The sequence below is a fragment of the Leptonychotes weddellii genome, chromosome 3, assembly GCF_054177405.1.
Source record: "Leptonychotes weddellii isolate Sample4059 chromosome 3, ASM5417740v2, whole genome shotgun sequence".
Classification (NCBI taxonomy): Eukaryota; Metazoa; Chordata; class Mammalia; order Carnivora; family Phocidae; genus Leptonychotes; species Leptonychotes weddellii.
The window spans coordinates 22,677,365-22,703,683 of NC_138371.1; the positions used below are offsets into that span (position 1 = coordinate 22,677,365).

At 33.8% G+C, this 26,319-nt stretch overlaps 1 protein-coding gene across 2 annotated transcripts in view; it reads left to right on the top strand.

Moving 5' to 3' along the window:
- Positions 1-26,319, top strand: part of ERBB4 (erb-b2 receptor tyrosine kinase 4) — a 1,058,588-nt gene that overhangs the window by 866,778 nt on the left and 165,491 nt on the right. For both annotated transcript variants that reach the window (XM_081813693.1, XM_081813692.1), the window contains exon 19: positions 1,800-1,898. In XM_081813693.1, coding sequence (XP_081669819.1) covers positions 1,800-1,898 — 99 coding nt within the window. The remainder of the gene's footprint in view (positions 1-1,799; positions 1,899-26,319) is intronic.

A 26,319-nucleotide genomic window follows, 5' to 3' on the forward strand; every position in this document is an offset into this window, starting at 1 on the left:
TTATGGTTGATCCTAAGTTTTAATTAATATGTTAGTTCTTACCAAGGCATATTGTCTTAATCTATAAAGAAGTATCCTTGACCACAAAAATGCAAATTAGCTTAGCTAATTATTTGGTTGATTTTTCTCCTGGTTGGAAATATGCTGTGTTTAAGCATGAAAGATTTGAACCAATACCATGGGTATTAGTGTAGTTGAATTTTTGTCTGGTCAGGCCTAGAAAATAATGACTATACTTATTTAAAAAGCAGTACGAATTAATTCACACTGAATTTATACCCAATTCCAAAAGTATACTTTAGGAATATTTTAACATTCATATTCTATAAAGTAACCCCCATGTGGTTGCTTTATTGAATAATGGTAAGCCTTTCTCTACCCTAGATACCATCACTAAGAAAATGTAGCCTATGGATCTTGGGCTTCCCCTCCCCCCCATTTCTACATTAATAATTAAAAAAAAATTATACCACAAGGAACTTGGCTTATTTTTTTGTATTTGACACATAGATTTCCCTATTCACTTTAAGAAGAACATAACTCTTAAGTTCACCTCCTAATGGTTAAAGCCTTTTTTTTCTGTATTTTTCTGACTTTTTAATAATTCTTGTGTTTAGGTCTCCTCTTATATTATGGTAACTTTAAATAACACAAATATATATGTTTTAGCATAGAAGTACAAAGTGAAAAACTTTTTTTTTTTTTTACTTTATGACTACAACCAACTGATATTAAGAAAAACTAGAGATATTCTCTTTAGGAATAAGAATTTTTTCCCCCTTTCATTTTAATGTTAAAACTGGACTAAGAAGACTTTTTTCGATGTCAGGGCTAATAAATTAAAATTTGAGATTTTCTTGCTTCTGTATTCATTTGGGACGATATGCTTTAAAAAAATTCTTATATAATTGATGCATCCCCCTATGTCTTATCAAAATTATTATCCTAAATCAAATGGTTGAATTGTTTACTCAGGAATGCTGTCATTTACCTTAATGTTGTACTTGACTCAAGCTCTATCTACTTTATACTTTCCCAGTGTGTTGATTGTTCAGATATTATAATTATATTTTTGTAGAAAAAGAGAACTGGCAATGACCAGTATAGATATTTTATATTCAGAGATAATAAAAATCCTTGAAACACACATACACAACATTTGATAATAAAAACAAATTAATATGTGCTCAGTACTCCCTAGTACTTGCCTTCGAAAACTAATTCTTAAATAATCGCCTTAGTAAACTAATTCTTAAATCAATCCAAACTTCAGGAACATGAGAATATGTCTTTTTATTTGTTTTAGTTGCAGAATAATTAGATAATATTAAAGCTGAAAAGAACCTCCAACATTACTGAACCCAATCTTCTAAATTACAAATGAGACAACTGAAGATCAAAAATTTGAACAGTGTTCCCCAAGTCTCTTTAAGAAGCTGATATATCGTCCAAATCTAACATTATTGTATCTTATTTCATTTTTGTCACCCTTAAAAGCCTTTTTCACACATACTAATTGACTTTTATAATAGCAATGCTTTATAATATAATAATAAACACCTTAACAGCAGAATAAATATATGATTCATCTTCAGATAATGAAAGCAGACAACAAAGTTGCTATGTAACTGTAACATACAACAGGTATTAGATAAATGTTTGTTGATTGAACAAAAGAATATAGAACATCTAAATTATTTTTTAAGAAATTAATAGATTGAGTGGTTAAATCAAATTTTGTTTCTGGTATAAATTTGTATATCTTTATATAGATTTAATGTGATTTTTTTCCCCCAAAGGGTATTTGGGTACCTGAAGGAGAAACAGTAAAGATTCCTGTGGCTATTAAGATTCTTAATGAAACAACTGGTCCCAAAGCCAATGTGGAGTTCATGGATGTAAGTATAGATAGACACCAGGCAATCTCATTTTTATCCATTATTAATAGACTGCTTTTAGAATAGAAATTGTACTGTATTCTATGTTAGAATAGAAAATTTCTGATGTTACCAGAAAACATCAATCAAGATTAGTTTCTATAGTAAGTTAGTGTTAAATTTAAATTAGGAACCTACCTAAGTCAGATAATTACCAATTGAAATTTACTTTTTTTCCAGTTCAAATTCAGAAGACAAACCTTATGGGTAGTAAGTTCCAACTATAGAAAAATAAGAGAGTTCTGAAGAATAAAAATTCTTTATAAGGTCAATCAGAACTTTTAAGATTTCCCCTAGCAAAAATTGTAGATTGAGCTGTTCAGCAAATTTCAGAAGGTAGGACAGATAAAATATCTATGTAGTATGCTGTTATTTTTTTTCACATTCAACACAAGGTATCTTGCCGGGGGTTCTTACAAAACCCATATATATATTCTTTCTCATTTAATATAATGTCTTCAATAATAAGAATGATTTTGATTTTTAAATGACCTTCATATGAAAGATGATGCAAGCATATGCCCTTTAAATATGGATTGCTATATATTTCTACCCAGTTTCTCTCGTAAGCTCTTTTGTAAATTGATGTTGGATAATTTATTTGTGTAAAATGCTTACTCTCTTATATCGGGCTGCTTTTAGTTCAGCAACGTATTGGTTATTAGATAATAGGGCTGATACTTGACTGGTACAAACCAGCTGCTCTGATCAGTTGGTGCTGCACCTTACCAGTTGCTAAATATTTTGAATACCACCCTTACTTATCTACCAACACCTGACAGATACTGAATCCAGTAACTAAATGGTGTTTCCTTCTGTAGGTGTCTAAAAGTTCTGACACTCTCTGCAGCTACATGTCCTGGCTCATGTAGTAAAATGTAAAGCTAAAGTCTTTTTTCAGTGATGTCACAATCAATTTGATCTTGATTATAGGTATATAGTTGTGAAGGGAATTTTCTAAGTAAAAATAATGAAGAAAAGAACAATGAATATAAACAGTGTATGCTAATATGTAAAACTGATTAAAAAAAAAAAAAAGTTCTTGACCAGCCTAGACTGCAGCCAAAGCTGAAATTCACAAGAATGCTAGTAATCTCTGCTGGAGGCTTGGACAGCCATTTTTGTCATATTTCCATGGAAACAGACTGGCAAAAAGGGGTTAAGAGGCTACAAAATAATCACCTAAGAAAGAAGCTCTAAAAGCTTCATCATGATTTTGAATGATTATTTGAAAGCTCCTAACCCCATCCATTTTTTTTTTCCTGATCTGAAGTCTATTCCCATGGAAACAGGAGTGGGGATGGCAGCTTGAAATCTTAGATTCTACTGAATTTTAGATGAGGCTCTGATTGAGCCATGAAAGGGGTTATTTTCCTAAAGGTTGATAAATCTGGTGACCAACAGACTCCAAACAAGATGTTCTTTTTAAAAGTTAAAGAAATATTAAGGAAAATATTTTGACTGAGCCTCTCTTATCTCGTGGAGAGATGCTAGAAGATTGATAGATTGGTAGACTGGATGCACTGGCAAAATTAATGATAAATTCAGTTTTTTATTTTTATTTTATTTTTTTTATTCATTTATTTTTAAAGATTTTATTTATTTATTTGAGACAGAGAGAATGAGAGACAGAGAGCATGAGAGGGAGGAGGGTCAGAGGGAGAAGCAGACTCCCTGCCGAGCAGGGAGCCCGATGTGGGACTCGATCCCTGGACTCCAGGATCATGACCTGAGCCGGAGGCAGTCGCTTAACCAACTGAGCCACCCAGGCGCCCGATAAATTCAGTTTTTTAAACAGGCTGGTGTAATTTTAATGCAAAATTACCTACATTTCATACCAACATTTTTAGCTCATCTACTATGTGTGTAAATCATTATAAGTAATTAAATAACATATCAAACTGCAAAAAAAATGTTGATGTGTGCAAATTTATTTGTAATTTGGACCTAAGAATTAAGTTGAAGTTGCTAATATTCCCAAGGTTATTAAGATAAAAGTCTTATTTGACATATCTCTTAGTTTGGGTTCTTCCATAAGGTAGAGTATTCCAAGTTTAACTTTCAAACTAAAATAACATCTACTGCAATCATGCTACCTATCTCTTTTGCAAACTAGAGTATGTATATATTTGTTTATATGCAAATGTTTTATACCATTTTAAAGAAAGAAAATAAAGCTTCTGAAGATAATAGAAACTGCATACTCTTATTAAACATTAGATCTCTTTGCCCCACCCTACCCCACAGCATGCAACTTTATACTTGGGGTAGAATATTCTAGATTCAGTTACTACTACTAAGTTTATTAGATGTAGTTGTGTGTTACTGGTTGCTTTAATAAATGACAAAATTCAACACCTTAAAACTCACTACACCCAATAGTTCTATTGATATCCAGGGGCACAGGAGATGACTTTTATATTTTCTTAGAATTTTTACCATAGGCAAAAATAAATAAGGAACAATTTTTATTCTATTAAATGCTAAGCTAAAAGTAGGAGAAGGAGAATTTGGTCACAAGGCTGTAACTCAGCTCACCTGAATATGTCTAATGGATTCATAATGACAATAATAACACACAGCTAGTGAATGGCCAGTATGTCCTTAATTCCCATAAAGGAAGATCACATTGAACAACATTAAGAAAATGACCCTAAAGGTCCACCTACTTAAGAAAAATATCTACATTTATACACACTTCTAGTTTTTGTTTCAAATAGCACCGTTTCATTGGAAGAACACAGGGTTTTTGTTTTATTTTGTCTTGTTGTCTTTTGTGTTTTGTTTTGTTTTTATCCATCAAATGGTATAGAACACATACTTAAAAAATGTGGCTATTGAGCAAGATTCCTGGAATTGGGGACCGTGGTCTGGTCAAATCAGACAGACTCCAGTTTGTCTGAATTTCTACTACTGTTGCTTTGTTGTTGTCGTTTTTCTCTGACATTTAAGCTCCCTATCACTTGACATTATTCTATATGCCTTGGAAGTGTGTATGTATTTAAATGTTTTATTAATTTATTTGTTTTCTTAAAAAATCTTGAGATTAAAAAAAACGTAATTACCCTAAATTCCAGTGATTGAATAATAATACTTCAGCTTAGTGCTCCAGTTTGTTGGCTTTAGCGTCAGCTTCCCCATGCCAAATCAACCACCTAGTTCCCAGAAAGGTGCTCCAAGGAAATATGTTTCAAATCACCCAGACTTACTGTTTAAATAATTGTATTTTTAGTAAAAGAAGAACTTGTTGCCCTCTCCCTATACAATGGGAAAATTTATTTATCTTACACAATTATTTCACTATTTTCAGAAGAAATGTCCATGTGAATTGTGTTTACATGTTGCTCTTCATTGTACTGCCTTTATGATATTCAATGACTTTTTTTTTATTGTATTTATTTACTTTTTTTTGAGAGAGAGAGAGGGAGAGAGAAAGTGAGCCAGCATGTGAGCAGAGAGGGGCAGAGGGAGAGGAGAGAGAATCCTAAGCAGGCTCCATGTTCAGCTCAGTACAGAGCCAGATGTGGGGCTCGATCTCCTGACCATGAGATCACGACCATGAGATCATGACCTGAGCAGAAACCAAGAGTCAGATGCTTAACTGACTGAGCCACCCAGGTGCCCCTATGATACTCAGTGTCTTAATAAGAGTTGTTCCAACTCTAACTGATATGATATTAATGGGGTGAGACAAAAGAATTTATTAATAGAGTTTATATTTTCTCTCAGATTATAGCAGACTTACAAAATTATTTGATAAGATGTTTTGTTCAATAACATTAATTTCACATTATAAAAATAACATTTTTTATGCCTATGACTTCATAGAGTTAACAGTAACTCTTAGCTAGATCCTGTAACATACTAATAATGGATTCTTAAAAATTCATATAATTTAATCCAATGATATCTTTAGGTCTTACACATTTTGCTCATTTGCATATGTGAATACAATCAATCAATTCCAGAGGTAAAAATAAAATACAAAATTCCTTTTTTAAAAAAGCCCATTACTTAGAAGTCAAAGGATTCTATACCACTGCCATGATCTTGAGAAGTCAGTTATACACAATTCTTTTTTCCTTAAGAGAAATTATAGCTAAAATAAGGAAAGTTTGGGGTAGTTACTTTGCTTTAAAAATCAAACAATATCTTCAAAAAGAGGTTCTATAAACTCCATTAGAAACAGAAGTTAGTCTTTCAAAGTGCTCCTAAAAAGTAAAGAAAAGAAAAGAAAAAAGAAAAGAAAAGAAAAGAAAAATGAAATGAAAAGAAAAGGAAGGGAAGGAAAAGAAAAGACAAGATAAGAAAAAAGAAATTTACCAGTAACTGAAGTAAATCATTTCTGTTAGAGTTTATTCCATTAAGCCTTGTGTATGTCCTGTTAACTGTATAGAACTTGATTAGAAATGGCATCACATCTGAAATCACTATTTCAAACACCTCATTCTCCAACCACATTCTCCTGCCCCTCTGGTTCCTTTCCTATTGTACATACTTGAGGAACATTTTACCCTTTTAGGTATCACCCATATATCAACTCTTCTGTTTCTCACTGCCTCTCAGCTGCCCCTTCCCTCACATCCCTCTTCAAACAACTTGGATTTATGGCTCACTGTTATAATTGCATTCTTTCAAAAATCTTCAGCTTTCTTGCTTCTCAAAATTATGCTGGCATTAAGCAATTCTGGAAATACTGAAATTTCTCAGTGCCATGGTCTAGACCTCTTTTCAATTTGCATATTTTCCCTAAATTTTCTCACTGGAATACCAAATTTCATCTCTAGTGTATTTTATGAATCTGACCTCATCTCCATCCTTGATATCTCCAAGTTGAAATCTCAGGGGCATCTCAAGTTTAACACATTCAGAATGTACCTTTACACCTTCTCTTCTAAATCTCTTCTACATTCTATCTTACCCATGTAAATAATTTGTATATCTATGCACCCTATTGTCCCTATCAGAAATTTGGGATTTGTCCTTGAATGTCACAATCCCTCAAACTACCCACTACCAATTCAAGAGCAAATGCTTTGATTCTATGCCAAAAACACCTTTGGAGAGCATCCTCTTCTTTTTATACTCCACTACTGCCACCTTAATCCAAGCCGACTTCTTCAGCTTGAATTATGAGAATGGCCTCTAGTTTGATCTCCTTACTTTTTAATATGAGTCTTGAATTGTGTTACTCCTCTGCATAAAAACTATCAGTGGCTTCACTCAAGCAAAATACTAAATCCTTGCTTCCTGAGCTCCTCGTTACTTTTCCAGTCTTCCTTCTCTTCATTGACTTTCTTTCTACTCCTTACAAGCCAAGTAAGACAATGCCTTTGCCTGGGGTGTCCTTCTTCCAATTACACCTGATGAACTCTCAGTCATCCTCATTTTCTCAGTTTAAGCATACTTCCTCAAAGATTGCTTTCCTGACCCCTTAATCCATATTATAACCTACTAACAGCACTTAGAAATTTTCCTTTGTGCATCAATCATGATAGATTATTACATAATTATTTGTGCTAGTTATTATTGTAGAAGCTCTCAGAATGTCTTATCTTTATTTGACATATTGTACTTGGATCATTTTCCTTAAATATTTATAATGCTCATCTCTGATTTATTTCTACAAACTCAAATTTAGTAGCTGTCTTGAATCCAGAGTAACAATATATCTCTGAAAAATAGACCTTCCATATTGACTCTGTAAGTAGGACTCAGTGTACTCTCTGAAAGCCCTTTAAGAAGGAAAACCCCAGGGTGCCTGGGTGGCTCCATCAGTTAGGTGTCTGCCTTCGGCTCTGGTCATGATCCCAGGGTCCTGGGATCTAGCCCCCCTCAGGCTCCCTGCTCAGCGAGGAGCCTGCTTCTCCCGCTCCTGCTCCCCCTGCTTGTGCTCGCTCTCTCTTTCTCTTGATGTCAAATAAATAAATAAAATCTTAAAAAAAAAAAAAAGAAGGAAAACCCTTTGTAGACTTTCGATGCTTGTAGGAGGCCAGTAACCTCCCCTAGTGGGAACCTTTTGAATGCTTCTCTGCAAATGTTTCCATTATATATGGGCTGGTAGGACTAGGTTTCATTTTTACCTTCTTCTTAATCTTGAGTTCCTGAAATTTTATGTAGTGGTTTTGGGTAGTGTTTGCTTCTCTAATAACAATCTGTTATTAGAGTTCCCCCGAGTCCCACCCTGGTCTCTTGCCTATTTAGATCTATTCCAATAGGAGTAAGGATGCGGATGGGATCCTGTATAAAAAGGGGAGGGGGGAAGTTCGATTTTATCACAGATTTTGGCAAAAATAAATAATAAAAATAATTGGGCGCCTGGGTGGCTCAGTTGGTTAAGCGACTGCCTTCGGCCCAGGTCATGATCCTGGAGTCCCAGGATCGAGTCCCGCATCGGGCTCCCTGCTCGGCAGGGAGTCTGCTTCTCCCTCTGACCCTCCTGCCTCTCATGCTCTCTGTCTCTCATTCTCTCTCTCTCAAATAAATAAAATCTTTAAAAAAAAAAAAAAATTAAAAAAAAAATAAATAATTGACTGCAGTCATAAATCATTGCTGGTATCAGTTACTGAATTTAGTAGATATTCTAAAACTTGAGCTTTGAATATTGTCTTAGGGAGTACTAAAATGTTTGAAAATAGGCAACATACTTGACAAGTTTTACATTCTCACAGGCTTAATTTTTCTCTTGAAGCACCTAAAAGAGACTACCTAAAACCAAAACAAGTTTCTCTCTGTAAGATGAGTCTTCTCTGTAAGATGTAACTTAATAAGTTTTCTGCTTCTGTTTCTCCAAAGCATTTCTTGGATTTGTGTGCATGAGAGGACATTTCTCAAGAGCACATAGTCTACTGTACCAATATATAAATTTGATGAATGAAAATTAGGAGTCTGTTAAAGGCATTAGTTTTCAATATTGTAGGTATTTTCCAGCTTTGTAAACTCTACAGTTTGGTGAATTTCATAAATCATTAGGGGATGGATGTATTGCTGTGCCACCAGAGAAATAGAAGAGAATTAACACTGATCATGTGCAGTTTCTGACTCCAATCTGAATGGTATTGGCTAATTATAATGGCTTAGGAAGAATCCTCACTCAGTTTGTTTGCAACAGTAGGAAGAGCTGTTTATAATATTAAGCTCGTTGCTAAAATTCCGGTAGAAAGCTCTTGCCCATAGGGCAAGCATAGACCGGGAAATAGAATTCCCAAAAACTTAGCAAATAATTTCAGACTTATCAAACCTTGATATGGATGTTTGGTTAATGCTTAATGCTCTGTTTACAGATTCAAGGATACAAAATACTGTTTCTGCTAGAGGAAGGGACCATCTGAATAAAATCCTGGTTTACATTATGTGGCATAAGGTGATTTCAGTTATTCATATACCAGTGATTTGATTCAGGAAATGAAGGCTTAATGTGCTGTGATATTTTCAATAGCACACACACACACATATATGTGTATCTACATAGTAGAGTGAATATATATTAATATTATATATTATTATATACTATAAATACTTTTGTAATTATATTATTAATATAAATAAATTATTAAGTAGTATCTATACTATAAATACATATATTTCAATCTCATCATTACCACTTTGCATAAGATGATTACCATAAATCTCTATTTCTTTAAGCCTGTTAAAACAATGAGTTGTTCTATACATACTACATAAACAGCTCAATTTTTTCCCAGTAAAAATAAAAATATCAAGATACTGTTTTGAACATTTCTTTTTTTTTTTTAAGATTTTATTTATTTATTTGACAGAGAGACACAGCAAGAGAGGGAACACAAGCAGGGGGAGTGGGAGAGGGAGAAGCAGGCTTCCTGCTGAGCGGGGAGCCCGATGCGGGGCTTGATCCCAGGACCCTGGGACCATGACCTGAGTCGAAGGCAGACGCTTAACGACTGAGCCACCCAGGTGCCCCTGTTTTGAACATTTCTAAATGCTGCTGCAGCTCCTGCAAAGCCATGTTTTTAGTTCTCATAGCTTGCAGTTGTATAGATGGGCACAGTGTGATTAGAAATAAGAATGAGCACCTCTTGGAGGCAGTAAAATTATGAGACCGGTTTGTCACAAAAATAAGCAATCAGTGAGGGCTCTTTCTCTCAAAACTAAAAAGCTTACGGTTTTCCACAGTGATTGTAGCCACTGCAGTTTTATCTAGGGTTTTGATCCACTTACAAATTTAATCTAACTCTCAGAACTTAAATGTTCCATTATCTGTTAGAAAATAATTAGAAGCTGTAAGCAGAAGTCTGCATACACGGAGTTCCTTGGGAGTCCCTAAGCTCATGGAAGCAAGGCGTTTGATGGATACTGGTCAGCTGATATTGGACCAGCAGCTAATAATAGCAGGAAATGCTGCTGAGCTAGGTGAGAAAGTTAACTTGGGGAAAATGAAAATGAAACATTTGGGATTTATGGTCAGAAATAAATTTCCCTTTTTCATTTGTTTCCTGGTAAGAAAATAGCCAAGGGAGCCAGTTCTTTTTTTTTTTTTTTTTGATAATTTATAATTAAGATCTAAGGGCCCACTTGATCTCAACCATATTCACTGTAATTTCCTTGCATCCTCACAAAGAAGTTTTAGTTAATTAGGAATATGTTTGATATAATGCATACAAATAATAGGTGAATCTGACCAATAAATTAAAAATTGTCTGCTTTAGCAAGCATGTGGTAAATTAACCATAGAAAACATGTGTAAGCTTTTTTGGAGGGTTGCAAACAAAAGGGGTTTGAGTACAAAGCCAGAAAAATACTTTGCTTTTGTGAGTAAAGTAATGAGCCAAGTCCCTTTAACATGAAAAATAAATTTCAAAATGAGGATGGCTCATTCACTTAATGAACATGTCACTATATTCTCATTAATGAAAAAGTATTTTACTCTTTTGCAGAGAGATGCTTCACAATACAATATTCTCTAGTTTTTCCATGTAGTGTTGGCCTAAAAAAGAGTGCATTTCAACCTACATTACTCTATTTTCTCTAATTTTCTACTAAATTTATAATGCATGTAGTAAGGTATAACACCTAAAGCCTGTGTGTTATTTTTGCATCCCCAACAAGGTTGTTGGTATCTTTTGATTAATAGCTACTTGTAACTCCCATAATACCCACTTACTGAGTAGTAAGATTTTAGTAAATATTTATTTTTAGTCTGGAGGGATGGATATACTTACTTCATTTGTTTTTTAATAGACTTTTATGGAGTGCCTACTATGCACAAAGTCCCATGCCGTCTTTGTACTCTAGGGATTATAAAGATCACTATCATGGCGTAGCCTTAAACTTGGTGAGATTTGTCTGGTAACATTAAATTGATAAAACAATGTTTTATCAGGATGGAACAGAGGAAGTATGATAGGAGATTAGTAGAAGAAAATACTATCATTAATGGTGGGTGGATTTAAGGATCGTTTAAACTCTTCACCAATGCAGGAATACCAGTTATTTGGCCGTCCAATTTGGTTGCATTTGTCTAAAATGCATGCATTTTGAAGATTTTATTTTATTTATTTATTAGAGAGAGCATAAGCAGCGTTGGGGGGAAGCAGCAGAAGGAGAGGGAGAAGCAGGCTCCCCGCTGAGCAGAGAGCCTGGGGCGGGGCTCTATCCCAGGACCCTGGGATCATGACATGAACCAGAGGCAGATGCTTAACCGACTGAGCCACCCAGGTGCCTCTAAAATGCATACATTTTAGAAAAAAATTGACCCTTGTTTCAGTTTATTTTTTTCCTTATCTTATTTTTGCCATATTTATTTCATAGATTTATTTTTATATATTTTATGCCATATTACATGTGCTTATATGTATATATATTAACCATCTTGTATGTGATGGTGGGGTTTGTTGGTTTGTTGGTGTGGAATCTGCTTTAAGTCAGGAGAGGATAAGTTAATATACAAATATTTTCCTATAACTTACTTAACACTAACTCCCTCGAAGTATGATGTTAAAGTTTAACACAGTTTTCAGATGTAGGTGCATATTTAAACCCTGAAATTTGTTTCAAATATGTTTATTTTAAAAATATTTATAAATATTATATTTCTATTTTACTTGAAAGAAAGAACTTGTTAGTTTCCATTTTAATGTGATTGTTAGTTGTGGGGATTAATTTATTAAGAATATTTGCCTATAAATGCTGGCCACCCAAAAGAATGCCACAAATTCTCATTTTATTGGGTTTAGGTATAAATATATTTTGAAAAGGTTCTGTTCTTTTTTTACACTCGTACACCCAATTAACTCTCAAATAATGTCCATGACAACATTTTCAGTTAATCTTTATATTTTTGAAAGCTATGGAATAATATCAACAGATTCATTAAAGATAAATCAACTCTTCTGCTTAATAATTTAATTGTCATTGAAGGTAACTGTCTGTAGAAAAAAGAATTGCCATTTTAAAACAACACTCATTTTTTTCCCACCTCAATCAAGTTGTATTCTCTTATAAAATCTATATATCCCTTTAGTAATTTTTTTGTTACAGTAAATCTGTATTTATGTATATCACAGACATTTGTAACTGTTAAGAAAATAACATTCTTATTTACCACTGGATATTAAGATATTTATAAACAGTGTGTGTAATTGTGTTGGCAGAGTTTTCTAACTGAAAATGAGTACAGGACTTCCCTATTAAAGCATGAAGTCTTTCCACTGCTTCTGAAGGAAACAGAATTGCTATTAACAGACTATCATCCCTTCACTTAATACTTTATCTGTAGTCCAGTGGAAATTAACCGCCACCATCTACATCAAAAAATACCCAATTTAAACATATAAGTTAGAACTGCAGTAAGGCATATGTTATGGTGAGATGAGCAGTGGGTGAGAATTCCTCAATTTCCCTAATGTGATCCATTTGAAATTACTATGAAGTCTGGAAAGACCCTGATTTCCAGGTATTCTTTCATAGTTTTCTTCTTATGTAGGCAGAACAATACACCATTTCATAGTGTAAGTGAAGATGAAGTACAGAACATTTCTCCAGTAAATTTAATTTTATCTCTTTACAAGGCTCATGCATCATGGCCCATTTTCAATCAGTAAATTATTTTCTCCCTTTTAGATTTAGACTTTGATTAGCTTGAACTTCTTAAAGCAGTATCAGAAAAACAAAAAAGAAACAATTTATATAAAATCTGTGAATTGTGATCCAGGTACATTGAATACATTTTCTTCTATTCATCATGGTAATAAAGCAACCAAGACCAGCAACGTATATTTTGGCACACAGACTTACATAATTAATGCCAACTTTTCGTAATAAGATGAAAACTTATGTTAAAGAACTTCCTATTAAAGGATTTTTTTCTGCATGTCTCTTTTCCCATTAGCAGTTCAAATAGATACAGTGATGTTTCAATTTCTAAAGGGTAATTCATATGCCAGATTATTATTACGTGGATAGTAAATGAAGGTTTTTAGGAGTCTGTTAATAGTACAAGATATTATTTTCATCACCTTAAATGAAATGCTTTTCAAAGAAGCTACTGTTGGTTCAAGGTTAGCAATCAGCCAATCAACACTTGATGAAAGACAGTTCTAATATTTAAGTCAACCAACCAGTCTGTTTAAAATATGTATTTGCCAGCTAAGCGATTTTTGAAGCATGGTCCTATATTATCTAACTGTCCTTTTGGTGATGAAATATTACATTACAAGGTCTCTTTGTGCTATGAGGTTGATAAGGCTGAATGTAAACGCTGGCATACAACTAAACTATTTGACTTACAAATCAGCATTAGAGCATAAAGTATCCAGGGACAAGGGACCTTGGCAGACTACTAAGTGATATTTATCATTTGGATTTCTCCTTCTCAAATGCTTAAATTTAGGAACATGTCAGCGTTTGATAGGGTATAATGGCATAATCTCAAGGTAAAATTCACCTGTAAGTAAGAACAAAATTAGTTTCACCATTAAGTGTATATATATATATATATATATATATATATATATATATATATATATATATATATATATAACCTCATTAAGATTTGGAGAAATCCCATGAACCACTATGCTCATATAAGCCAACTCTTAAATCATGTTTCTCTCTCTCAGGGTGTTGATTACTATATAACACTTTAGGGAGAGTAATAACATACTTTCATTTTATCCCTGATAACTGGCATTTTTAATTTGCCATCACAACATCAATTGACCTATGCATTCGCCTATGAGACTCCGTCTGTGGTTTGTCAAGGAGAAAACATAAAATGTTAAAAACTAAGGATAGTTTAAGAGAGTAGAAAGAAATCATTTATAAATGTGAGATTCAGTAATAGTTCACTCCAAAAAGTAAATTAAATAAACCCACTTAAACAATAATGGCAATCTATGGAACCCAAGTAGCAGGAAACTGCTGTATTTCAGGAATGACTGGGACTAAGACATTAAAGGCTGTAAGGATCCACAGAGACCTCTCTCATCTCAGCTTTTACCCAGCTTGTGTGAAGTGCCCTGCTAACCCCCTCGTCTGAAGAGCAGGGTTTAGGAAAAAGCTTCTCTTTGGCCTGTCTTGGGAGCATGCCTATCCCTGGATCAAATGAGAGGTAGAGTCCCATTGTTTATGTGGCTGTTGATGGCCCAGCAGTTTTACCATATACTTTGAATAAGCACTAAGATTCCTAAAAGGGAGAGGGGAAACTAGAGAGGCGAACCAATAGGTGACTGCTAAAAACAGTTAATACTTTTGGTTCAGCCAGATAAACCAGAGAAATTTTTATTTCAAACTGCATAGCCTCATTTTTTTTCTTTGCTTTCCTTTTTTTTCCTTTTCTTTTATAATTCACTTTTCTCTTTTAGTGGGAAATTTTAATTAGATATTTTCCCCAGTTTTTTAATCAAAGTAGTATATAGAAATAGAAATAGAAACAGACTTGTAATATCTATGTAAGTATATATATAAATATATATATATAGTACATAGCACTATCAGGTTATGTTAAAAAGAAAATAGGCTTCTTGTGCTCTTATACTACTAACTGTTCCGTTGGGTCTTACTTTTCAGAGATAACTTTATTAGCTGTGCTCCCTAGTATTTCCCTCCACATTCCTAAAAATATGCTTCTATTGCCATTTCTTAATTGTATCAATTTTAGATAAAATCTATTGGCTATTTAATATGGAAAATGAAGACAGCATTCTCACATCCTTTTCTACACTTTTTTTCACTTATATTCCCTATGTAATATTTATGTCATAATTTCAAATTATATTGATTATTTAGGGGTTTTTTTCAGAATTATTACTATAAAGGTGTTGCTGATAATTATTTCACTAAGAATTTTTTTCTAAGCATTCTATATATCTACCTCTAATTTTTCCCAAACTTACAGACTTCTCTTTCACAAGGTCAGATGCTTTATGAAATCTATCAGTTTTTTGTTTGTTTGTTAGTTTTGCTTTTTCTCTCTTACTGGGAGAAATCCTTCCTTAAGAACTTCACTCTCATGTTCCAATCTGGACTGGTAGTGTCCAGGTTAAAGACCCAACTGTGATTCTGGGCCCTCTCTTCCTCATCATCTAGAATCTCCCTTTGCTTTCAACTCAGTTGTATCCTTTAGTTTCTTGATACAGTATCTCTCTCCTTCTTGGTTTAGTATTTCATTTTAGTATTTCATATAAAGAATTATTAACTATAACAAAAAGTTATAGAGAAACTCTCTGTGGTACCTAGGACTGAAGGAGAATACCCAAGGAAGGGTAATTCCTAATTCCTGTTTTTCCCTTTTCAATATTTGACTTTTTTTTTTTTTTTCTGCTATTCCCAAGATTTCCAAATGATGAACGTTAGGCCTTTTTTTTTTTTTTTCTTCATTCATTGTGCTGAGCTCTTTAAGGACCCTTAGAATCTAGAAACTTAGATCTGTTAGTTTAGGAACTTTTTTTTCTCATGGCATCTTTGATAATATTATCTGGCTTGTTCTTGTCTTCCTTCTGGGATTCTTATTAGTCAGTTGTAGACCTTCTGGATTGGTTCTCTAATTTTTAAATCTTATGTCTCAGATTTTCCAAGTTTATATATTTTTTCCTTATTTTTCTGAGGATTTTCTTGACCTTTCCTTCCAAATTGTTTTCTAAGAAATATAATGTGTTATACTTTTAATTTCCAAAAGATGTTTTTGTTTCTCCTATCTTTAAAAAACAAAACAAACCAAGCAAGAAACCCTGTGTTCTTGGTTGGTGAATACAATATATGTTTTTGTGTGTCTTAGGGTGTTAATTTTTTTTCATGTTTTCCTTTGTTTCCTGAATTGTCTCTTCCCTCTGGGTTCTTCTTTTCTTTCAGTTTGTTTGAATGGCTTTGGCTTTAGAACTAAAGGTTTTCCACAAACTCTGTTATCTTAGTCCATTTGGGCTGTTATAACTGTGTATCATAGACTGGGAAGCTTATAGGTAAAGAAAAATTTTCCCACAATTCTAGAGGCTGAAAAATCCAAGATCAAGTTACTGAAGTGGTTTGAAGTGTTGGGGGTTCAGGGCTAATGGCCAAAGAAAAAGTCTTGAGACGTCTTTGGTCCAGAAAAGTGGTTTTATTAAAGCATGGGGACAGGACACATGGGCAGAAATTGCCACACTGTGGTTGTGAGGAGTGATTAATTATATAAGATTTTCTATCCTATGGAGCGGAGAGTGATGTTAGGGCTCCAGGAAATTGAGTCTATAGGTTTCTGGAGATTGCTTTTTTTCCTTGTTAGTCATTAAGATAGTTGCAAACTGATGGAGACTCATGTCCTGCATAACTCTGATCTCTATCCGTTAACCGTTTGTTTTTCTTTTTCCTTTGTTCTACAGCAGGCAGCAGTGCCTGAGGACTGTCACATAAAACCCACCTGGTGTGTGTGTTGGGGGGAGAGGTGGTTGCAGGATGTTAGCTTGTGCTTTGCCCTCAGCTTGCCTTCTGCTCCCTCATCAGCATTGCCTTGGTGTCTGATGAAAGCCTGTTTCCTGGTTCATAGACAGCTCTTTTTTTGTGTCCTCACATGGCAGAAAGGATGAGGGGGCTCTCTGAAGTCTCTTGGAAGGGCACTAATTTATTCCTTCATGAGAGCTCTACACTTATTACAAAATCATCTACCAAAAGCCCCACATCCTAATACCTAATCTTGCTTTGGGAGTTAAGAATTCAACATAAGAATACTGGGAGACACAAACATTTATTCTGTAGCGTCTGGTGATGTGAGCTTTACTGGGAGCAGGGCTATGACCATTTGTTTGAGTTACCCACTATGGGGCCATTTACCTTTTTGGAGAGAATCTACCATTATACAGCTGTCTATAGGTTTTTGGAGATGATTACAATGAGTTCTGTTCACTATGTAGACTTTAAAGCCCAAATAAGAAAAATAGAGAACTTTTTTTTTCTTTTTCTTTTTTTTTTTTAAAGTAAATTTCCTCTCTCTCCCAATCTCTATTGTGCCCGGTGTCTTGAAATGTAATGCTTTTTTGGTTCAACTTCTCTATTTAAAAAATTTAGTTTCTTGCTAGGATAAGGAAGAGCCGTAACCTGCTACTCTGGATAAGGAGAAGACCAGAGAATCTAATTGTTCTTTATACAAATTTTGAATATTATTTCTGATTTCAACTCCATCTTTCACCTTCACCATCCTTTGTACTAAATGTCTCCGGTTTTGATACCCTTTCTGGGTTGTGCTGAATGAATTGGCTTTCATATTCTTGACATCCCCCTTTGTAGACACTTGTTTTTTTGCTTTCTTACTTTTGCTACCTCCATGTCCTTGAACTTTTTGACATTTGTTCAGTTGTTTTTGTTCCTCTCCCATTCTCTTTGTTTTGGGGATATGTATTTTTTTAAAATCTTCACTCTTATTTTAGTGGCATCTTGGGAAAGAGTAGAGAAAATGTATGTACTTAATCTATTATAATAAAATGAAAGTCCTGAAAGGTGTTTAAATCTAAAAATCCTAGAAGAGCTCCTTCTAACTGTGTTTTCTTTTTTTTTTTTATAGGTTTTATTAAAGTTAAAGTAAAGAATATATACCGTTTACTTTCATCCATGTAATAATCTCATACTTTTGGAGAAAGCTTTCCTCATAATGAATATCATTACATTTAAATTTTTTTTTAAATTTATTTTTGTTTATTTGAGAGAGAGACAAAGACAGAGAGCATGAGCAGGAGGAGAGCCAGAAGGAGAGGGAGAGAGACAAGCAGACTCCCTCCTGAGCAGGGAGCCTGACACAGGGCTGGATCTCAGGACCCTGAGATCATGGCCTGAGCTGAGTCAGACACTTAACTGACTGAGATAACCAGGGGCACCCCCCCAACAAATTTTTTTTAGTCAATAATCCCTTATTGAGAACTAGAGGATTCCTTAATTATTTAATCTTGTCATCCACACATGGTAACAAAAAGGGCCAGAAGCATCTATATTGCGAATTGCTAGTTTACAACTGTATCTAAGATAGTCACTCTAGGGAGAAATGTCTAAGAAAACATCTAGCCCCTAGATTATAGTTAAAAAGTGAAGTTCTTCTTTGACTTTCATCATAGATTAAAATGTTTAAATAGTGGAAATATTTAGCTAAGAGTTATATACTTTGATTTAAGTATAAGAGAAATTTTATAGGAAACAATCTTAATTGTCTAAGAATGGAGGTTGGCAGTAAGATCTCCAGAAATATTTATGGTACTCGCTGTTTTCACAAATTATAGAGTTATAAAGATTACCAGAGTGAAAAAAGACATTTAACAATTGCATGATTCTTAGTAATAGAAATCTAAATGTTAACACATCAAATCTATTAACTTGAGAGTTAGAAAAAAAAAAAAAAAGAAATTTTTTTAAGTCCAGTAGCTCAAAGAATATTTCCTTAACACAGGGCTAAACATTATTGAAATTAGCATTACTAGTCATCTTTTTTAAAATAATATTTTCTTTGTAGGCAGAAATAAAAAGAGTCTAAAGCAGGAGTTCTCACCCCCCTTTTTTTTTTTCAGTTCAGAGATTCTTTTGAAACAGCTGATGAAAGCTATGAAATCTTTGCTCAGAATAAGTGCACATATTTGTCAACTATGATTTTTATTCAATATCTAGGGACTTGGATTCCCTCTGAAGTTCAGATACACAGTCAAGAATCACTAGCTTAATGTCTTTGCTAACTAATGTTACAACCTTAAGGGAAATTTAAGTGGTTAATATCTGCACTTAGACTGCCCAAGAGATTTATTTGAAATCATTTGTGCTTCAACGTAAGACAAGTACCAGGGTTTCTGTGTATCTCACCTATTTAATCTCACAGCAATCCATCAATAGGTTTTCTCCAATGAAGAGATTGGAGTTCTGAGAGGGAAGATGAATGATCTGAAATTCCACATAGCTAGTAAGTGGCAGGATTCAAATCTCTAACTTGATTAAAAAATGTCTCCTTCTGCCAAGTTATAATGTTCAGATTGTTGAGTAACTTTTGGGAGAAGTAATAAAATTTGGGCCATAGAATCTATTATATCTACCACCATAAAATTTTGGATAGCAGGAATTCAATTCAGTCTTGAAGAATATGAACAATGTAATAACTAGCAGGTAACACCAACTAGAAGGAAAATAATGTCCAGTTTCTCTTTTTCTGGTACCTGGTATATTTCTACATATGTGCAAATTTTCACTTTACTAGGAGAATTTTAAAAATTAAGAAAAAGGTAAAATTAACTTAGAGGCTATACAAGAAAAATAAATGGGGGTATTTATTTATTTTTGTTTGTTTTTTTAAATTTTTTTATTATGTTATGTTAATCACCATACATTACATCATTAGTTTTTGATGTAGTGTTCCATGATTCATTGTTTGCATATAACACCCAGTGCTCCATGCAGTACGTGCCCTCTTCAATACCCATCACCAGGCTAACCCATCCCCCCAACCCCTCCCCTCTAGAACCCTCAGTTTATTTCTCAGAGCCCATAGTCTCTCATGGTTCGTCTCCCCCTCCGATTTCCCCCCCAAATGGTAAAAATATTTCAGGCTAAAATGAAAAATCAAATAGATCTCCCAAATGTTTGCCCAGAGTTTTCTTCTAAAAACTCTGATCAAAATATCCGAGTGTTTACTAATTAAAACAATATGGAGGATTCCTAGGCCCTTAGTTCAGCATGCCCCCAAATGATCTATTATTCATTCGTAAATGTGACTTGCGTGTGTGTATGTGTGTGTTCCTGTGTTTAATGAATGGTGACACCATCCACCATGACCCAAGCATCTCCAGCTTTCCTCTATTTCTCAGCCCAGCATCAAATTTTAAAAAACTTTCTGATCTGATCTCTCTGTGCTCTTCTTGTTCCCAGGCTTAATCTTTTCTAGACCATGCTTTGCAAACCTGTCAGAAAGGTCCTTGGAAGACATAAAGCCAATGATCTAGCTGCAGAGGACTTGTCTAGAATTTTGGGATGAGGGAGTTTAGAACCATTGTAAGGGATAGGGATCAGCAGGGGGACATGGAAAGATGCATGGTCTAGAGCTCTCTAGTCTTTCTTGGTGGTTAGTATTCATATAAAGGGCTACAGTGAATCTATCAGCACCACTAGCACCTTGTACCTACAAACTAGGGGCTGCCAAGGGCCATCAGATGGCTTGAGCTAAAGTTCCACCCTATTCCCCACAGGGTTGCAAAACTGCCACTTTAGTGAATTATCCTTTTCCCTGTTTTTACAATATACTGATTAATATCTAACATTAATGAAATAAAATATAAGATCTTCTCATCAAACAATAACACTATAAGAAAACATAAACTTTCTATTTGGATAAATTTCACTTAATCTTAAAAAGTTGGAATTTCTTGGGCGCCTGGGTGGCTCAGTTGGTTAAGCAACTGCCTTCGGCTCGGGTCATGATCCTGGAGTCCTGGGATCGAGTCCCACATCGGGCTCCCTGCTCAGCAGGGAGTCTGGTTCTCCCTCTGACCCTCCTCCCTCTCATGCTCTCTGTCTCTCATTCTCTCTCTCGCAAATAGATAAAATCTTTTAAAAAAAAAATTAAAAAAAAAAAGTTGGAATTTCTTAAAATTATAAAATCCATTGATGACATTCATTTAGCAACTGATCATTTTTAAGTGATAGCTTTACTATCATATGAATGTTCAAATAATTAAAATTCAAATGATTATTTGTGAAGTAATGACTTAATGTATCCTTACCATTCTGATAATTTAGGTTTTAACTGAGTATAGCTCTAATGAAAATGAATATGTAAAAGATGAATTTGGATTATGGAATTTCTCTGAAATATTACATAATACAATTCTTTAACCATCAACATTTACTTGATACATTACTGGACAGCTGTGTTTCAATAGAGGAAAGCATTATTCTACCAAATAGTTGTATATAAAGGGATTGAAAGAGAATGTTAATAGATTCTGTACAAATTAATCATTTGTTTTATTATGCTTTGACTATAAATGAACAAGTATACATAAAAATGCAGAAAATACTTAAGTAAGATATGATAAATATCTTAAATCCAGATATGACTACTGTGAAGAATTTAATACAGATCTTTGAGACTTTTTTTTCTTGACTGATAAGATGTGCCCCGTTATATCATAGACAACAATGTATTAATATATGGGAGTTTAGTCCTAAAAAGTTGGAATCTCTTTAAATGTATTCAAATGAATAAGAGTGGAGTGAAGGAGAAGCTACATTCTCTAGTTGCTACATGTTCAGAGAAGAAGTGATATCTCAGAGACAAAAAAAAATAGGAAAGAAAAAGAAAAAATATCATCAGAAGACCAAAATTGCAAAACTAGAACCTAGAGAAAGTTGTTTACTGGCAGGAAAGGAGCTCCCAGGAGTTGCAGGATGCTAGAAAAGAGAAGAGAACATAGAGATTTGTTAGAAGTTTCTACAGATTATATTTTGGGACCACGTGAAACTTTGAGAAAAGTGGGAATATAAATATTTCTATTTATGCTGGTGCTTCCTTAAAAGAGATTTTTTTTTTTTTTTTTAGATCTGAGCCACCGCCATTAATGGCTTTATACTTTGTTACTAAATTACCAGAATATATTTATCTTATTTTGAAACCTCTCTTGTGTACCATTGACCTGTTGGTAGCTACTCAAAGAAATGAATTGAAACACCATTTCATTTATTTCCCCTTTATTGTACATTTTGGTATTTGTTACAGGAAGCATACTGGCATTACTATTCAAAGCATTAAGTTTTTTATATTACTTTTTTGGTTAAAATTTTAATTGATGCATTAATATCTCTTCTTCTCCCAAGTGATACCTTATTTAATATGGAATTAAAGATGTAGTTTAATTTTGGGGAAGCTGAACCTTTACAGTGTTGAAACTTCTTATTCAGATAAGAAGTATATCTCATTCAAATATAGTTTTATGGTTTTCTTAAAATATGATTGTGCTTTTCTTACTGGAGTAACTTCCAAGTATTTTGGGTTTGTTTTTATTATAATTGGAATATTATCTCTTATTTACATTTTTAATTGGATATTGTTGGCACAAATGAACATTTATGATTTTGCATATGTATATTATATCTAATCTGTTAGTTCTAGTATTTTATTTATTTCCTTGGTTAAAAAAATTACCACCGATGACTGATGTTAATTTTATCTCTTTCTTCCTAATATTCAAATCCTTTACTTCTTTTTCCTATGATATAGCATTGTCTGGATCCTCTAGAAAAATGTTGAACAACGAATGGTAGTACTGAACATGACAACAGTAATGTTTTCCTAATATTATTACAAATCCTTCTAAAAACTATGATGTTTTCATCTTGTTTCTGACTTGTCCCCTATAGTTTTATCTCTTTTCTTATTCTTAATGTTTTATATTGGTATTTTCTGTTCTTTCTTTAGATCAGGGTTTCCAAAGTACTCTATTACTGATATATATCAGACCATATTTCAACTTTCTATTGCCATTTAATATTTTTATTTTCTTCACAATTCTATCAGTTTAGTGACCTTTTTATTTTTACTATTTGTTTTTTAAGGGTCTTTATGACTTATTTTAGAATTTTATAATTCTAGATTTATCGGGAATCTCATCTTTTACACTTATTTATTTTTATTTGTAGGGGGGGCAGAGGGAGAGGGCGAGAAGCAGACTCCCTGCTTAGTGCAGAGCCTGACAAGGGGCTTCATCTCAGGACCCTGAGATCATGACCGGAGCCAAAATCAAAAGTCAGACACCTAACCAACTGAGCCACCCAGGCACCCCTCATCTTTTACACTTTAAAATGATTTTACCAAATACTCTTCAATTGCCAGCAATGTCTCTCATCAAGCAGATTCTCCAAGTTGTTTGATTAATTGACTTTTCTTGGCAAGTTATTATCTACACCTTTAAGACGGATCATTACCTTACTCTGTGAAACCTTATTCCAGAAAAGATACTATATTTTTTAAGAAGTCTATTTTGTTTGAATCATTCTTATTTTCAACTTTATGATGAGCTAAATTTTCTCGGGCTATAACTTAAATGACCTTGTAGGTACATATAAAGAAAAAGGAAATTCTCTTCAAAAAGTTAATATGAGAAACTGCAACCTGGCTGGCAATAAATTCTTAATAAACTGGATATGTTTAAGCAGGCTATATGACCGCCACACACTTCATAATATGTATACTATTTCAGTCTTGGTTGTATTGATTTTGCCTTCAGTCACTTCAGTCAGTTTGCGATTATACAAATGTGAAAAACCCTTCCTTAAGGAATTGAGTCATGCAAGAATGTGACAAATACCTTTACCTAAATTATCATATTTTCATTTTTATATAGTTTTAGCCATTTCTATAACTACAGTAGATTTCTGATGTAATATTTCATGTCTATCTTGGTCACTGCTCTAGTTCCCCGTATAAAATAGAATATAGTTAACTATTTTGTGAATAAAAAAAATTTCTCAGCTACTTTGGTAGGCATCCCGTATTTGATGTCATAACCATTTCTGAAAATTCTGCAAAATTTTTCTAAAAGCAAATTATTTCTTAGTTTGTTTTCAGATAGTTTATGTTACAGGTAGGATTTCCCAGAAGGATACTCTGAAATGGAATTTAGTGCCCAAAATGTTCTTAAGAAGTGCCCTTGGGGTCAGCAGCTATGGTGGGGAAGAAAGGAAGCAGGCTATGATTCAGGCTTGTCACCTCCTTGTCTGATCTCTTTGGTAACTCTGGAGCTAAAATGACCTATCAAAGTTGTCCTGAGTTGACAATACAGAAGTTGCTAGATGCAGGTTGCCCTGGGAAGGGATGTAGACTTGAGTTAAGTGGCTTTCTGCAGCTGAAGAAATCTCTGACATGTGGGTTGGCAGAAGGCAGTGGGCCAGCAGCACTCTCAGATGCTAAGGCAACAAGTCCTTCCTTGAATGGGGGATCTAGGCAGTGGTCCTTTTATGCCACATTGTATCAACAAATCAACCCATGTCTGGGCAACATCAAATATGTAACCAGGGGAGTCAGGTGTTAACTTTGTGTAACACAAGACACAAATCTGACTTAATTTGGCTAACTAACTCTGTATGGGAGGGGTTAAAGTTAATATACTTAAAAGAATGCAAGATAAAGTAATACAAAATGTTGTATTTTTTGCTTCAGAGAACAGAAAGCTAATAAATACAGGGACTTTAGAAAGATGTGAAAGATAAGATTTGAGCTCATTCTTTTGATACAGGTTTGGTTTAGGTAGGTTTAGGGAACAGTGAATTCATTGCATGTTACATGTCCTTAGGTAATATAGATTTGCCTTTTATCAGCATGGTGAAATGGAAAAGCCTGGCATATTTGAATCTAGCATCAAAAAGCTTATCTGGAAGTGTAGTTAATTAGGTGAAGTGACAAGAGATAAAACAAGAAAGATAAGTTAGAAAAAAATTAAGAAGAGCCTCATGTGTTCAACAAATGTGTCCTCCCTTCCTTATCCTATTCCCCCTCTTTGGCAGATAAACAGATGTTTGTAATATATAATTTGAAAACTGAAATAGTGACTTCTCATGTAATTCTGATCAAAATCAAGGAGCTTATTTGAATAATTAAATAATGATGCTGCAATTACCTTAAGGGTTTCAATTATATATAGGAAGAATCAATATCTTTATTCATCTGCTTAATGGCCTCTAGAAAATTTTGTAGTTTTAGCATTTTGGTGCTAATACCGTGATAACAGACCCCATGAGTGATTTTTATAGGGAAAGTGTAGTCAATTACTTTGCTTAAGTGTTTTAGGATAGTGTTTGGTGAAAAGAATTATATTATTTAAGATTATTATCATTGTTGTAGAGAAAGTTTCAAAAAGTGCTTAAGTTGCTTATTCTTCCCCATGACAGGATAACAGATTTTCAGTTTAAATGAGTAGCCTCTCCCTATGGACACTTTTAGCATGATTTATTTGGAAAATGTGTTTATCCTTAGCATGAGAACTCTTCTTTGTTCCAAGAGTTTACTAACTCTTTCAATTATATATTCATCCCATTTTTCTACCAGACATTTCTTTTCTGCAAACAGAATATATATGTGTATTCAAAAATAGATAACATCATTAACATCTCAAAATCATAGCTCAATAACTAGGAATAGTATCTATTGACTTAATCAATAGTTTTCATTATGATAATTCAGAAGTGAATGCTAACCACCGTGGTCATAAATTGATCAGATGCTCTATTCTGATGTTTTAAGTCAGATGACTTTAATAGGGCTAAATTTTAAAAGGACATTTTGAATGTAACTCTCCAATAGTCATTTGTTTTATGATAGGTATTTTCACCTAGTGATCAATCTGAAGTTTAGTTTGGACAATGGAGTTTTCAAATTTTTGGTTGACATAATTAGATATCTCCCTAGTCATTTTGATATACAGTCTCAGTTACAAACCATTGTGCATTATCAATACTTACTCAGATTGCTGCTCCTGAGGCCTAAAAGTCAGAACTGATGGAAAAGATTTTTATGTGGAAGTGAATGGTATGAAGAAGGAAGGCTATACTGATGGCTAAGTCATAAGAACTACTCAGAAAGACTACAGATTTGTTCTGAACTGGGTCTGGTTTGATTTACAAAAAAATTATATGTGGGGATTCACTTCCAAGTCCTTGAAATGTTAGCTAGAGCTATGTTTCTAGGCATATGGTCATTCTTACATTTTCCTTCACATTGACTCTGGAAAATTATCTTCAGGTCGACACATGTTCTAGACTGGATATTGCATTTTAATTAAAAAGTAAACCTTAGGGGAAAAGTCAAGAAGAGATCATGAGTTACTTCAGGGCATGTATATTTATTCCCTTGGTTACATTTTAAAATCTGAAAATTCATAATTTGTAAATATTATTAGGCTAAGATTTGACAAACCAAAAA